The sequence below is a fragment of the Mustela lutreola genome, chromosome 4, assembly GCF_030435805.1.
Source record: "Mustela lutreola isolate mMusLut2 chromosome 4, mMusLut2.pri, whole genome shotgun sequence".
Taxonomy (NCBI): domain Eukaryota; kingdom Metazoa; phylum Chordata; class Mammalia; order Carnivora; family Mustelidae; genus Mustela; species Mustela lutreola.
In genome coordinates, this window is record NC_081293.1 from 178591170 (window position 1) to 178606816 (window position 15647).

The following is a 15647-nucleotide window of genomic DNA, read 5'->3' on the forward strand; positions in this document are numbered from 1 at the left end:
CAGAAGGAGTCACCTTTAAGGACCTGAAGTCTCTCTTTCTCTCTCTTTTTTTGTAAGCAGCTCTACTTATTTGAGAAAATAGCTTGTAAATAAATCATTGGTAAACATTATAAAATTAAATACATTTTCAAAATCTTGCCATTATACATAAAAGTCACAAACATAGATCCTTCAAAAAAATATATATATATATTCAGGGCACCCTTGATATAAAACACCTGAGCCCTGTCTGAGGACCACTTAGAGACATCTTACAGCAGGTGTGTTTTCTGTGTGGGGGTGGGAGTGAGGGCTGCTGGAGGGAAAGAAATTTGTACTCTGGCTTTTTACCCCATCCACACGCATCTGTATTTTGATCCTTCTCCAAGGAGCTGCTTTATAACTGAGAGACAGCTTAGGCACTTCTAGGCCTGGCTCCAAGCAAGGGATTGGGGTGTACAATTAGGACCAGGAGCTAGAGTTCTTATTACATTCCACTGACAGAAACCAGTGAAGCAATCTCCTCCATGTTTCCAAACTAGCAAACCCTCCTGTATTAGCTTTCTTGAGAGGAAGTGAGGCTTTCTCACCTCTACACCTGCTCAACGCTCAGTTCACCACTCCGGTCTGATGCTGCCTGGGCACAGAAGTGACCTGAATCTACTTCTAAGGAAGAGCAAAGTCTCTTTCTTTCCTATAAAAACAAATTGATCCTGACCTTTAGAGTCACAAGAACTGGTGTCAAATCCTTTGTCAGCCACTTACTAGCTCTGTGACCTTCAACAAACATCCTACATGAGTGTCTAGCTCCTTATAGGTAAAATGTGTATGATAATACTTTTCTCCCATTCATTTATTAACCAATATTGACTGACCAGCTATCTGTACCAGACACTGGGCAGGGAATTCCACTGTAAATAAATCAGACTGAGTCTCATGGCATTTTAGAGGGCAAAGAGACAATTATGTTCCAATCTGACAAGTGCCTTGATAGACCAAAAATAGGAGGAAAAAAGAAGTAAACCTGTCATTCTTCTCAATGCCTTTCAGGGGAGGCACTGTGATTTCTAAGTGGGAAATTAAAGGATGGAGAGGTGGTAGCCCTGTGAAGTGAGTGGGGGTGGAGAGGAGGACAGAGGGGTGGAAAGAGTGATGGGGCAGACACGGAAGTATGCAAAAATGCCTGAAGGCAAAGGAGGGCTTCTTAGAGAGAACAAAACCAAGTTCACTTGGCTTGTGTAGCTGTTTGACAGTAGTACTATGAAAGGAGATCTGGTGTGAAGAAATCATAGGAGGGAATTGAGGATAAGAGAAAGTGGCATAAGAAAAGTCACTTTGGGGCTCCTGGGTGGCTCAATTGGTTAAGTGTCTGACTCTTTGATTTTGGCTTGGGTTATGATTTCAGGGTTGTGGGGTCCAGCCAGGAATCAAGCTCTGCATCAAGGCTGTATTGGGCTCTGTGCTCAGCAAGGAGTTTGCTTCTCTCCCTTGTACGTGTGTGCTCCCTCTCTCTCAAATTAAAAAAAAAAAAACAAAAAAAAAACTTAAAAAAAATGTCACCTTGGCTGCAGCAGGAAGAATGAATGGGGTGTGGGTAAGGAAGACTACTGTTGGGGAACTCTATTATAAGCCTGTCTAGCAGTCCAAATAAAAAATATGTCAATATGCCAAGTTTAAGCAATAGATTTTTAATAATTACCATGAAGCATTTAACACATAGATGATTCAGACAGTGTTCTGTATTTAACATATACTAATTCATGTAACCCTCAAGACCAGAACAACTCTAGGAGGTAGGTTCTATTATCATCTTTATTTTACAGAAGATGCAGCCATCAAATAGAGACACTATATAACTTGGTGGTCTGTTTCCAGGGCACGTGTGATTGATTATGCCCCTGTGGATCTAACAGATTTCAGAGGTTGACTAAGAAGTGGGAAAGCGATGATCTCCAGATTTCTGGTTTGCAACTGGGTAACTTTTGGTGTCATTATTTGGGTTGTGACGCTTACTAGGGAAGGGTGGGTTTGGGAGGAAAGATACTGAGTTCCTTGTGAGACATGTTGAATTTCAACTCCCAAGATGACAGCCATGGGCAGATATCCAGAGTATTGCTGAACACAGGATTTGGAGCTCAAGAGAGATTTTAACAGGAGTTATATGCCTATATTTGGGAATCTTTAGCATGCAGTCAGGGGAGTGGTGAAGATGTCTTAGGAAGAATGTTTCCAATTAGAAAGGAAGATGCCTTGAGAAGAAGCCAGAGGAACATCCATATTAGAGTAAGCAAAAGAGGAGTCATTCACAACGGAGATAAGGAGGAACAGCTAGATAGATGGGAAGAATACGAGGAATATGGGAAGGAAAAATGCATTTCAAGGAACAAATATTGTCAAATTTTATAGAGGGCTCAGCGAAGTGAGGTATGAAAATTATTCACTGAATGTAGTGAGTAGGTTAGTATTGACCTTCAAGAGAACAGTTTCAGTAAATTAATAAGAGCAATAGAGTGCAGTGTGCTGATGATTGAATGCGGGTGAAGATGAGGGAGGCAACAAACATAAAAAATTTCGCCAAGAGGGTTTGCCTGTGGGGTGAGGGGAGAAGATCTACTAAAGAGAGGGATGTGGAATAAAGGAAAGATTTATTTATTTTCACTATGGAAGAACATTGAGAATATTTAAATGCTAACAAGAAGAGTCCAGGATTACCTGAGAAGCTATAAAAACAGGAGAGGGAATTATCTATGAGGAGAGTCCTTGGGGCACCTGGCTGGCTCAGTCGGTGGAGCTTATGAACCTTGATCCTGGGATTGTGAGTTCAAGGCCCGCTCTGGGTGTGGAGATCACTTAAATGAAAAAAAGAGAGAGAGAGAGAGAGAGTCCTTGACAAGGTGAAGAGGGTAGAACCAGAACGTAGATGGAGGGGTAGAACTAAGCAGTAGGAGGATGTTTTTTCTTTTTAACAAGGGAGAAGATGAGGAATGAGAAGGAAGGTAAATTTTCAGATGTGGTGTGGGAAATGAAGGGTGTTCTTGATGGCTTTAATTACCTCTCCCAGGTAGAAGGCTTATCACTATGTGAGAGTGTAGGAGCCAGTGGAATTGGAGTTAAAAGGAAAAGAGGTTTAAAACAGACTGGTTTTTATTTTACTATATGCCAATGGAAGACAACAAGGATGAGGATACTGAGAGGAAGGGGCAAAAATGACAGAGGCTAACCAAGGATCCAGGAGAAAGCAGAAGGGAACTGATTACAAACATAGAGAGGTTAAGGGACTTTGAATTCTATGTAAAGCTAAAGAATGGTGTGTGATTGGCATCCTCTAAGATGATCGCCAGTGATCCTGCCTCTTGGTATTTATGCCCTTGTGTAAGCCTCTCCCCTTGAGGGTGGGCCCAACGGAGAGACTTTTCTAATGAAAAGCATATGGCCAAAGTGATGGGATGTTACTTCTGAGATTAGGTTCAGAAGGACTGGTTTGCTTGTCCTCTCTTGCTCTCTCATTTGTCCTGATAGAAGCCATCTACCATGTGAGTTGGCCCATGCAGAGACCCACTAGCAAGGAACGGAGGCCTTCAGCCCAAAGCTCCTGAGGAACTGAATCCTGCCAATGATGACATGAGTAAGCTTGGAAGCAGATCCTCCCGGTCAGATAACAGACCTTCATGACACCACAGCTGCCACGGATGCCTTGATGGTAGCCTTGTGAGAGATCTTGAGGTAAAGGCACTCAGCTAAGCCATACAGATTTAAATTAATTCTCCTCATCTGTAAAATAGGGATAACTATGGTATGTATTTAATATTTTTACTGAGGATGGAATGAAATCCTGACATGCAACAGTTAACCCGTACAGTCCACATCAACATTTGGCTAGCATTAACTAAACACCTACTATATGCCAGTGCCTGGCACAAACTGTGAGATCATAAATGCTCATTGCTTAATACTTAAAATTTTGGGGTAAATTATTCTGCAGCAATAGATAACTCTACAAGGTATACAAGAAGTAACTGAATGAGAAGAGAGAAAGGTCAGTGATTATGACCAGAGAATGGAGGGTCTGGAGTTCACAATTTCAGCTATGGAACCATTGCCATACTTCATCTGTACTGAAGAGGGTGGCTAAACTGGCACAGAGGTCAAGTTTACTGAAGATGAGGTCAAGGAGCTCAGATTCCAGGGTATTGGGCAAGCCAGGTTCATAAATGTTTAAGTTCTTCAGGGTCACTGGGTGGAGAAGTTCTCACCAGGTGTTGATTTCAAACAATGACAAGGTGGCAGTTGAGGCAGAGAAGACAACCACCTTAATGAGATAGTGGTATAAATCAGGTGGAATGAACCTTCACAAAGTTGTTTTAAGAGAGTGGCAAATTAATGGGATGCAAGGGACAGCATTAAGGACCTAGGCAGATGCTGATCCCCCCCGAAGCTTGACCCTGGAATATGCAAAGTGTGGAAGCATAGACAGCCTCTTCTCAAAAGAGCTACAGGGGAAGTGGTGTCTGTAGCCTAGAGCCAGATTTGATGATCAAGTGGTTTAAAGGAAAGGTTCTTGGCTCCACATAGCGGGCACAGGACAAGTATTAGCTGTCTCCAAACATTCATTTAAACATTTGTATGCCCTTGCTCTGCACGGCTTCCCCAATCTATCTCAAAGAGACTATGGCCGGGTAAGGGCTGGGTTGCGGTGGTTGGGGGGAGGCGTGGCTCATCACGAGCGGTCTAGGGACTCTCTCTTCCGGGAACAGGGAGCGTCGGTACCAAGCTTTCCCCAATTTCATCGGTGACTAGGAAGAGCCTCCAAACGAGGGTCATTCTCCCGCGTGCACAAGGCACATCACCCCCTAAGAGACATTTCTCCTACCAGCGAACAAGAGCCTTACAAGTGCGAGACACCGGCGACACAAATACGAGCGAGACACACACACTCCCCAAGACAAGGAGGGCGGCCGGCCGCGTTGCCGCTCAGCGCCAACAACCGTGGATTTCACGATGCTCAGACTTTTCCAAGTTCTCCCCACACTTTTAGCGGAGGTAAAATGTCGGAAGTAGGTGTGCAGCCGGTACGAGAACCCTTCAGGTCTTGGCCTTCATGGCTCCGGATTCCCCAATCCGCACTCCCCAATCCGGGTGAGCCCTTCAGGACCGCCGCAGTCCACGTGGGCTCCCCGGTGGCCCGCGGGGCGGAGCGCAGTAGGCGGGGCCAGAACGGAGGGCGAGGCTGGCCCCGCCCTCGGGGCTCCCATGGCCCCCCGCGCCCCGCGGCCAGATGCTGACGTGTCCTTTCCTTCCCACTACACCTCCCGACACTACCTACTACGGCTGCCCCGGAAGTCCCGCCCCATACTTAGCCCGTCACTGCAAATCAGCTCTTTCAGCGCTTCCTGGAGCATATCTCCCCTTATTTGACTAAAGGGCGGGGCTCCGCTAGCAGGGTGCCTATTGGTTTGAGGTCCGGCGGGCTCTAGGCGCTAATTGGCTAGAGGGCGGTGGCGCTCTGGCACGCTTGCGCGGCGAGTAGAACGTGTGGCGGCGGCGGAGAACGCGTCTCCTCTTTCGCTCCCAGTCCCGCTGCTGCTCTCGTGAGCGCCCGGAGAGTCCGTGCCGTCCATTGCCCGAAACCCGTCGCTGGCCAGCTCACTGCAGCGGCGGCCTCCCACCAACACCGACACCCACACTGACAGCTCCAAGCCGTCCCACCGTCTTATTTGCTGCCTTTCCTTCTCCACACATGGCCTCCTCCGCGCAGAGCGGCGGCACCTCCGGGGGACCCGCGGTCCCCACCGTGCAGCGGGGCATCGTCAAGATGGTGAGAGCGGGGCCCGGGACACTGACCCCCACCGCCCACCTCCGGGGTGGCTGGCTCCTCTTCCCCTTCCGCCAGTCTGCATGGTCTCCCAGATCCCCTTTCCTCTCTTTCCTTACTTTTCACCCATTCTTGGAATTCCTTTCCTAGACGGTATCCAACACGGAATCCCCTTGGTACTTTGCTTCCCGGACATCCTGGCACCAGGGGTGGCAGTGATTTCCGTGGTCGCGGCACTCAGACCTGCTGTTTACCAGGACAGATCGGTGACTTGATTGATTAACGGAGATCATAAGTTTCTATCTGCCTTCCCATCCCCCCGTTCTTCTGTCCATTTTGACATCTGCTGAGCGGTGTGCAGCTTTTCGAGATCCTGACATCCGCACTTCCCTGAAACTAAGCGCATTTGGCCATCTTGAAGCTTTTCAGTTTCCACTGACGCTCGCTCACTTACTACCAAGTTTTCTCGCTGTTTGGCCCTCATATTCCTTTTCTCTCCACCTCTTCTGTTAAGTGTGTAGTCCTGTAAGCTCTTACTATTTGTTCTCTCTCTCCTTTTGGCCCTTAAGTAGTAGGCCAGTAGGAATTTTAGCGATCGTTATTGTTTCCTCACCCCTTAAACATAAGGAGACTGGTTTGAAGAGGGCAGTGACTTGTCTAAGGTCATCACGTGGTGGCTTGGAACGGGGCCAGGACCGGGGCCCAAGTGTTCCGATTCCCAGTCCACGGCCCCAACACTAGATTCTGCCTGATTTTATATCCCCTCACTCCCTACATTCTTGAATTTTGAATTTAAAACCCTGCCAGACTAATTTTTTAAAAATTTACCCTCTGGCTCCCTGGTAGTTTTGTAGTATAAATTCTCTTTATCCCTTGTCACCTCTGTTCTCCCCTGAACCCTCCCAGATCTTGGAACTTGACATTTCTTGGTTGTTAACAGATTTTCCTGTTAACAGGAACATGTCCTTTCCTTCCCACTACACCTAATAGACTTTGGGACATTTCAGACCTCAATACTAACTTTCTTCTGGAACAGCAAATATCCTTTATGACATACATTTTCTCTCAAAGTTCCCACAGTTGTTTTTTCTTTTCTTTTCTTTTTCTTTTTTTCTTTTTTTTTTTTTTTGCAGTTGCAGGAAGTTTAAAACACATTCTGTTTTCTTGGCTCATTGTCTGTCAGGGTGAAAATGTACTTTAGCTTGTGTGTGTGTGTAAATTTTTGAGATTTTTTTTTTTCCTCCAGCCTAATTCTCATGTATTCATTTCTTAAGTAATATTCTCACCAGGTGAGATTCCCGGGGTTTTCAGTATTGCTTTTTCCTTTATGTGTAAATGGAAAGTCAGAATTTATTAGAAGCTGAGGGAGAAGGGAATTTCCACGGTCCACATATTTTTGCCTCTTTGAATCTTGATCTGTCCCATGAGTAGCTTCTTTTACATTAGTTTTTTCATTTGCACTGAGCTTTCCCTTCACCATAAGAGCACAGCATCGCTTGGTGGTAGGGTGGTGGGATTGGCACCACTGAGTGGATCTTTCTGAATTTTTTCCTTCACTAAGGCTTGAATTTTTCTTAAGGGTCCCCCTCATTTGTGGGGTAGGAGTGGAATGAGGCTGGATATATTTTTGCTTATATTAATGCTAAAGGCTTCCAGGGCATCTGGATTCTATGAGGTGGCCGTGCCCACAGATTACCCCCATGGATACTCAATATCAACAATCACTTATTAAGGGTCGTGTCTTGTGTTGAGTATTTTGTTTGTATTCACTCACTTATAAAACCTAACAAGTAGGTAGTATTATTGGTTACAGTTTATAGATGTGTAATCTAAGGTTTAGAAAGAAAGTTCACCCAAGGACAGGCACGTTCACTGGCAGTAAGACCAGAGCTGGGGCTTGAACCCAGGTCTGTCTGCCACAGCATGTGCTCTTGGACATCATGCTATGCTGCTTCTGCCTCCAGGGCATGACTTTAGTAGAGGGTGGGGCCAGTGATTCTTGACCACAAAATTGCAGGAAAGTGAAGCTGACTGTAATCAAGTTGAGGAAAGATTAGATGTTACCCCTTGTCTTATCCTGGAGCTGTTATTGCGGTGAGTGACTTCATTTGGTGCTTATGGTCATTATATGCATAGGAGTGTGGTGTTGAAGACACATTTGAATCTGGGAGGAAGCTTTTAAAATTCAGCCCTTGTGGGGCACCAGGTTAGGGGGGTGCTCAGTCAGTTAAGCATCTGCCTGTGGCTCAGGTCGTGATTCTAGGGTCCTGGGCTTGAGCCCCGCATCCAGCTCACTACTCGCTGGGAGCCTATCTTTCTCACTCCTCTGCCTCTTCCCCAGCTTGTGCTCTCTCTCTCTCAAATAAATTAAAAATTTAAACACACGCGCACACACACTCTCACAAGAAAATTCAGCCACCAAAAAGTCTATTCTGCTATTCTTTTCTGTGACCAAATTGCAGGAATAGGTGGGTGAGTTGGTGGTAGGGCTTAAGGGAGGGAAGCCAGGTGAACTGCAGGGCAACAGGCAGATCTGTGCCAGGAGCAGAAGCCTTGTTTGGAATGAAGAATCGACCACTGGCAAATTGCTCTGTGTGAAGCTCTTCTGCTAAGCGAAGTTGTATTTTCCTGGAGAGTAATCATTTCCCGTGGTTCTAGGAACTGCTTTGTAAGAACTGTACAAATGAAAGTGGAGTTCTGTGACAGGAAACTGTGAAGGAAATAGTCCTGTGAATTGGAAAATAGTTACTGCCTTTAGGGAGAGGGGTAGAACCTGGAACACTGACTAATCAGCCTTGTGCTTTTCAGGGGAGCCCTCCATAATTGTCTGGACTCAGGCTGAGCTGCCGATCTGAAACGGTATAGGTATGAGCTCTGCTGCTGTGAAGAGGAATCGTCCTTCCTCTTTTGGGGGGCAAAAATCGGTGCAAGTTTCTTCTAGTCTCTACCTTCTAATTCTAGTAAGTCCTGTGTTCTTTTTAAGGTTAAAGAAGAAAGAACTCAGAAGTCAAGTTGCAGGGCGCCTGGGTGACTCAGTTGGTTAAGCAACTGCCTTCCTCTCAGGTCACGATCCTGGTGTCCCAGGATCAAGTTCTGCATCAGGCTTCCAGCTCCACAGGGGGTCTGCTTCTCCCTCTGACCTTCTTCCCCTCATGCTCTCTTATTCTCACTTTCTCTCTCAAATAAATAAAATCTTAAAAAAAAAAAAAAAGAAATCAAGTTGTAAAAAGCCTTTGCATTTGACCAGTTTAAAAAAAATGATGGTGACGATAGAGACTGTGTCTGCTTTTGAGAGTGGGAGCAAAGGGACAGAAACAGAGTTGGTTCTGGAATGTGTTTAAGGAGGAAGTGGGCAGTAAGTTGACACAAGCATTTTGGAGCTGTTCTGTTACTGCAAAGGCAGTGAGGATGATGGAAAAACTGAAGGTGGATTTATATTTCCTGAGTTGGGATGAGACTGGCAAGTGTGTGGGCAGAGAAAATATAACCTGGAAAAGTGAATGTCCCCGTCAAATGAGATACTATTTTCTCAAAACCCTGAAAGATTCTAACTCTGGATTTTTTTTTTTTTTTTTTGAATAATTTGCTAGACTTTCTTTAGCTGCAATAGATTATTATCAGCACAAGTTAAATAGATGTGACTGCGAGAAGTCTTGGGGTACTTGGTGTAGAATTTGGTCGTTCCACTTAGCCCCTACTTAGAGATGGCTGTTTTCTCCCGTCTTACACACCAGATTCACTTTCTGCTTTGGGGCTTGAGCCCTTTTCTCTGTCTTTTCACTCTAACGTTTCCATTCTAACTCAGATTGTTTGCGTGTCTTCTCAAGCAGGAGTCACATGGGTTGCTTTTAGGACAGCAGAATGAGTCTGCCACAGTTCTTGAATCTTTTGTGCTTATCAGAAGCAGCTGATGGAAGCAGCATATCTTACCCTGCTTATGGTGTGAAAGGCCAAAGGGAGGACAGTGCCAGATCTCTGTTCATTTTCCCCCTGCTCCATTTACTTGCCTAAAGAAGAAAGGAATCGCTCTGCCAGTCTTTGGTTTTAGGCTAAGAACCATGATTCTCGCTGGGTGGCTAAGGCAGAGGGGCATCAAAAGGAGGAGATGGCCACAGTTTCCTCCTTCACCAGGAATTGTGCTGCCAGGTTGTTCTAAAGTGGAATGTAGACTTCCTGGTGAGTAGCTTAGTGGAAATTTTTCCAGTATGCAGCTTGTAGGAAATGATACCTGTAATTTACATTATTATAGCTAGCTGTTTCTTAGCTTTCTGAACTAAGAAGTATGTGTCTTTCCAGAGTGTAGTGGGGACAAAGAGCAGTAGTCCATTGATCTGCTCCTTCCTACGTGCACTGAGCTCATGCAGACTGAAAGAAAAAAAAAAACATCTTTCCTAACCTACGTAAGTACTCTTACTCTACTACTCAGGGACAAGGTGGCTGAATAATAGTATTTTAGTAGAGCCATTTGCAAAGAACTAGGTAGAATAGGATGGAAGGCTTTTCCCTGGAGTCTTAAAATTGCCCACTTCTCAGCAGGTGAGTATAGTAGCTTTCAGTCAAGATTGTAAGTAAAGGAGCACTAAGTTTCTACTGTATCTTAAATGTTTTCTGTCATTTTTTTCCTGTATGAAAAGAAAGCATCCAGGTGGCTCTAGTTATGCTAACAGTGGCTGCTGCCATGTGCTAATGATACAGAATGATGAGCAGTCGTACTTCCTTTCTTTCTTAAATAAATTTTATTGGTCATCTGCTGTGTCAAGCTTTGTGTGGGTATTGGAGAAACAGTGGTAAAAAGTAGGTCAGATTCCTGCTCCTCTGATTTATAGAGGAGACAGACAATAAAAAGGTAAACAAGAAGTAAGCACGATATTATAAGAGAGTGATTTCTGGGGAACGAGACAGAGTGACTGGGAGCAAGGGTAGGGATGGCTCCCATAGAGAAGGTGTTCAGGAAAGGCTTCTCTTCGCATTTGTGCTGAGATCTGACGGACAGCGGAGAACCAGCTGTAAGGGAAGTGTGTTCTTGGTAGAGGGAACAGCAAGTGCAAAAGCTGTAGGGTCCCCACTAATGTTTATCTTCAGTGTTTTTATAGTAGCTCTTTAATTCCTTCAATTTATGCAGAACATAAATGGTACGGCTTGAACCTGAGCTGCTGTTATGTGTTTTGGGATGATAGATGGCAGAAAGGCAGTAGAGGTGGTTGCTCTCCTGCCTGGTACGCTGGTGAGATCGATAGCTGACATTAACTCAGTGTAAACAGTGAGAAACTGATTAAAAAAAAAAAAAAACTTGCTCTTGGTCATATTCATGTTCCTTACAGGGCCAAGACTAAGGTTTTTCGACTTCCTGTCAGCCAGTTCTGTGTATTCCTAAGGTCACCACCTTTCAGTGGAGGGTACTTAGCTGAAAAGATTAATGCCAGGAGCAGGCTCAGCGAGAGACAAATAGCATGTAGAATTTGTTGTTGTTTATAGTTCTGTTAGCATTTTATTACTACATGGAATGTTCTGCTGCTCTGGCCTCTGGCAACACTTTTAACATAGCAAGCTTTAGTGACAGTCATGGTGAAAAGCAAAGTAGCATGCTTCCTAGCTCAAACTAATGGTCAGGAGGGAACTAGCTCATGCATAATGTGGCTTATTGCCATGAGGGGAGTCTCCTGAGGCTGGGTAGTGATCAGTACTGGTATAATAAGTGAGCAAATGATTTGATGGGGTCTGTGCCTCACTTCACTTGGAGAGTGATATTTGGGAAATGAGTTGAAGGTTCTAAGGCCTATTGTGTATTCACTGGTGTGGACTAGCTGTCCAGCTGACAGGTGTGGTTCTAGGAGAGGGTGCAGTAGATCTCCTTTGGAATCTGGTCTTTGGATTTATTTTATTTTGTTTCTTCAAGGAATAGCATAGCTAAGTATTGTAGGAAATTCATTGCCTTTTCCGGGACAAGGCATGAAGTAAAGAGATTCAACTCTTCAGGGGCTTATGTGGTTTTTCCTCCTATTTCTTGTTGGGAAATGGAGAGATACCCAGTTTCTGTTGCTAATTCCTCTCTTGGGAGACTGACATATGTATTTTGTTTTTACAGTAGAAATTGATGCAGAATCACAGGTTGTGAACATTTGATGCAGATGGAGTGTTGTGGGATTTCACTTAACTTTCAGTGAGACTCAATATGATAAACTAAGTTTTTCACACTTAGCTCTAATGTTTAGGGAAAAACAGTGGTTTCAGTTGACATTTTTTGAAAATTAGGAAGTAAAACAACTTCTTAGGTAAAATCTAATGAAAATTTAAGTGATGCCTCTGGATATCATTTTTCAGATGTTCAGTCTATGATATAAACTGGGCTTGGCACATTTTCTTTTTATTTGCTTATGATGGGTGATTTAAGGCACCATCTCCCCTCTTATTCCTTAACACATTTTGACATGCTTTAGCTTCTATATGGAGTAGTCTTCTTGGGATGATCTTGTAACACCACCCTCTTGTGTAAGAGGAGGAAGTGAAAAGATGGGAGAATCTGTGCCTAAAGTTAATAAACCTAATTTATTAATATTATCTTTGGGAAGCAGCTTGGCAGAGAAGAGAGATTGGCCTAGGATTCAGGGGAAACAGTTCTAGCCCAGGAGGTGCTATTCTCCACATGGGTGATGTGGGGTAAGAGATTTCACTTCTCAGACTCTTTCTTTCTTACATGAAGTGGTAAACTCAGTCTCTAAACTTCTAGCAGTTCCCAAAGGCTGTGATTGTTTAAGAAACCTTATATTGCAAGATGAATCAAAACTGAGAAATCTACCGTATGGCAGGTTTCACTTTGAATTGCTCCTTATCCCGCAATGAAACATGTTTTCTGTTCCGGTTGCTTGTTTTTGTTTTTTGTTTTTTGTTTTTTTTTCCTGAGACAGTAGATGAAATGTGAAATGTGGTTTTTGTACTGTAGAAGATGAGGGGGTTAGAATTTGAATTAGACTATGTGACTGGGTAGCGGAGTGAGTTAGAGGTGGTGGATAGAAATGAGCCAGGGGGTTCCTGACCTCAGTAGTGATATCAGGATAGACTTGTGGGAGTACTTGTTTGGGACCCAGAGGAACATGCGAGCAGTGGCTTTTATTTACCATCTCACCTCTGCTTCAAAACAGCCTGACCGTCTCCTGGGGCTTCAGAAGGATGGGGGTGAGGAGGGCATTCTGGAAACCCATAGCTGATGGAGATAGTGTTTACCCTGGTCCTGCTCTTATGTGGAGGAATCTGGGGGCACTTGATAGGGTTCTGAGCTCTGCTTTTCACAGTTCAAGGCTAAAGCTTCTTCCTTTAGGTCATCCTAATTGTCTTTTGCAGATCTTTTCTACTTCATTTAACGGGCAAGTGTAGGAATCATCATAATCTATTTTTGGTAGTTCCTCACATGGTTTCTTTTCTTTTGAATTGATTTTTTAATTGTTAAGCTTTCTTAATTCCTTTCTGTGAGTAGATTTAGAGAGAAGCAGCCCGGTGATTTCCTGACCAGATCCTTACTTCAGGACCACCTGGAAACCTTTCAGAGGCATTGCATTAGAATCTCTGTGGGTATGGCCTGGGAATCTGTATTTTTTAAAAAAGCCTCTCCTACGTGATTTTGAGTCAATTTTGGATCAATTCAGGGATTGGCATTTGAGACCCACTGGTCTTGTTTAACTCCTTTTCTCTATGTAGTTGAAGGGGCAGGATACAAATGACAAGAAGAATTTTATGAGGGGAGGATACTAGTCTCTTTCTTTTTAGTGTTCGTTTTGATGGCCCCCCAGACACTTTGCATTGCTTTTAATCTGTAGCTCAGTGTTGGGCTCACATCTTCAGGGGTCCATTTACAGTGATCTGAGATCCTGTTCTTCGGTCACAACTGATAGCTGAGAAGTTGTTTTACATGCCTGATTTCAGGCCATATGCTCATTTTAACATTCATCTGCCACTTTTCCTTCTATTTGCATCGATTCCCAAGATCTTCCTATAATTTGGCGCCAATAACTTGGCACATTATTACCATGGAAGTCTTTAGTGTCATCTACAAACATGAAAATTCTGTGCTGCTCAGTTTCTGCTTTTGTTGTCCTTGGGAGCCACACACTTGGGCCTTCTGGTTTGTTTCTATCCTGTTTTCTAAGCCCCATTCTTAACAATATCAGTAAAACCCTGAATGACCTCTTTGATGGTCTTCATCTTTACTTTTTATTCCACTAGTTTGTCTAATATGGAAATAAAATTTTCTCATAATTTTTAAGTCTTCAAAGTCCTTTTGATTAAGGGTCACTTATCCTTGTTGTCTTATCCTCATTTTGATCAACAGTTATCTAGTTCATCCCTAAATTCCTTCAAAAAGTTCAGGTGAATGCCTACTAGCTTTAATAATTTAATAATGACCAATATTTAAGTTTTGGGTTTAATACCTGCTCATAGGATTTCAAATAGTATAGAAGTATATAAAATTAATTACAAAAGTCTCTCTCCCTCTGGCCTTATCACTCAGTTTTCTAACGTTCATTCTCATTCCCCTAAGGAAATGTGTTTCCAAACTTTTCATGAAGAAATATACATTCTCCCTCTTTTCTTTAAGAAATAGAAATGGGGTCATAATATATGTGTCCTGCAACTTTTTAAAAAAATTGTCATGGCTGTCTGTGTCATAATTATAGATCCTACCTCATTCTTTAATGGTTGAAGAGTATTCCATCATTTGGGTGTATTTATTTACCCATTTATTTGTTGATACCTGTTTTTGGTTTTTCATGATTCTAAACACTGCTGACTGAGTGTTCTTTTTTACATCTTTGTATTCTTGTGTTGGCATTTCTGTAGGATGCAATGCTAGTATCTTTTAATATCACTTAATGTTTTTGGTGGTTGCAGAGTGATTTTCCTTATACCTCACCTGTTTATTTCTTACAGATAACATTGTAAGTAAAATTGGGGCAAATACAGCTTCACATCTCATTACTCATTAATCATTGCACAGTTGGTAGTGTTCTGTATCTCTATATCTCTTCATTGGAGAGCAGGGCCTAACCACATGGGGATCACTAAATAACTTCTTTTTAATTGTTTGAAGACCCTAAGGTGTTTAAAGGTCCTGGTATTTAAAGGAGAGTAGATTCTTTAGCTTCAGCTGCCTTCTGTGGGTTCTAGAGAGTTCCATGACTAAGGAAGTGTGCAGCTTTCCAGCTACAGATGACAGAAGGAGCAAGGTCATGTGAGAGGTTTGACTTTTTTCTGTTGACTAGCACATAGCTTTTCTTCTTGGATAAGAAGGTGGGGATGGGAGGTGGTAAGCATGACCACATCCTGTGTGGGGAAACCCTGCTATTTTTAGAATTGTTTGGAGAGACTGGACCAGAGTGGTCAGTGTTGGTAGCCTTTCAGTCATTTGTTGATCCCAGCCTTGGTGTAATGGCTTTCCTTATGTTTCCTGGGCTCTGAATGTGTGCATACCCCTACCATGGTTTTAGTACTAGAATACTGCCTCTACTTCTATTTAGTTTGAAAATCTTTTGGGCAATCAGCTATTTTAAAAGTTGAAATATATTTTTTTAAAAGAATTTATTTACAAGAGAGAGTACACACGTGCACAAGCAAGGGGAGGGGCAGAGGGAGAGGGAGAAGTGGGCTCCCGGCTGAGCAGGGAGCCCAATGCAGGGCTCCATCCCAGGACCCTGGGATCATGACCAGAGCTGAAGGCAGACCCTTAACCAACTGAGCTACCCAGGCACCCCTGAAATACTATTTTTAAAGCAAACTTAATTTGGAGTGCCTGGGTGGTTCACTGTTAAGTGTCTACCTTATAGTTCAGGTCACAATCTCTGGTTCCTGAGATTGAGACCCCCTT

At 43.6% G+C, this 15647-nt stretch overlaps 1 protein-coding gene across 1 annotated transcript in view; it reads left to right on the forward strand.

The window, feature by feature from the left end:
- The first annotated feature begins 5487 nt into the window (after positions 1–5487).
- SND1 (staphylococcal nuclease and tudor domain containing 1) overlaps positions 5488–15647 on the forward strand; it is a 414504-nt gene continuing 404344 nt past the window's right edge. Inside the window, exon 1 of the mRNA XM_059171771.1 lies at positions 5488–5794. Within this exon, the coding sequence (XP_059027754.1) occupies positions 5717–5794 (78 nt within the window). The 5' untranslated portion in view covers positions 5488–5716. The remainder of the gene's footprint in view (positions 5795–15647) is intronic.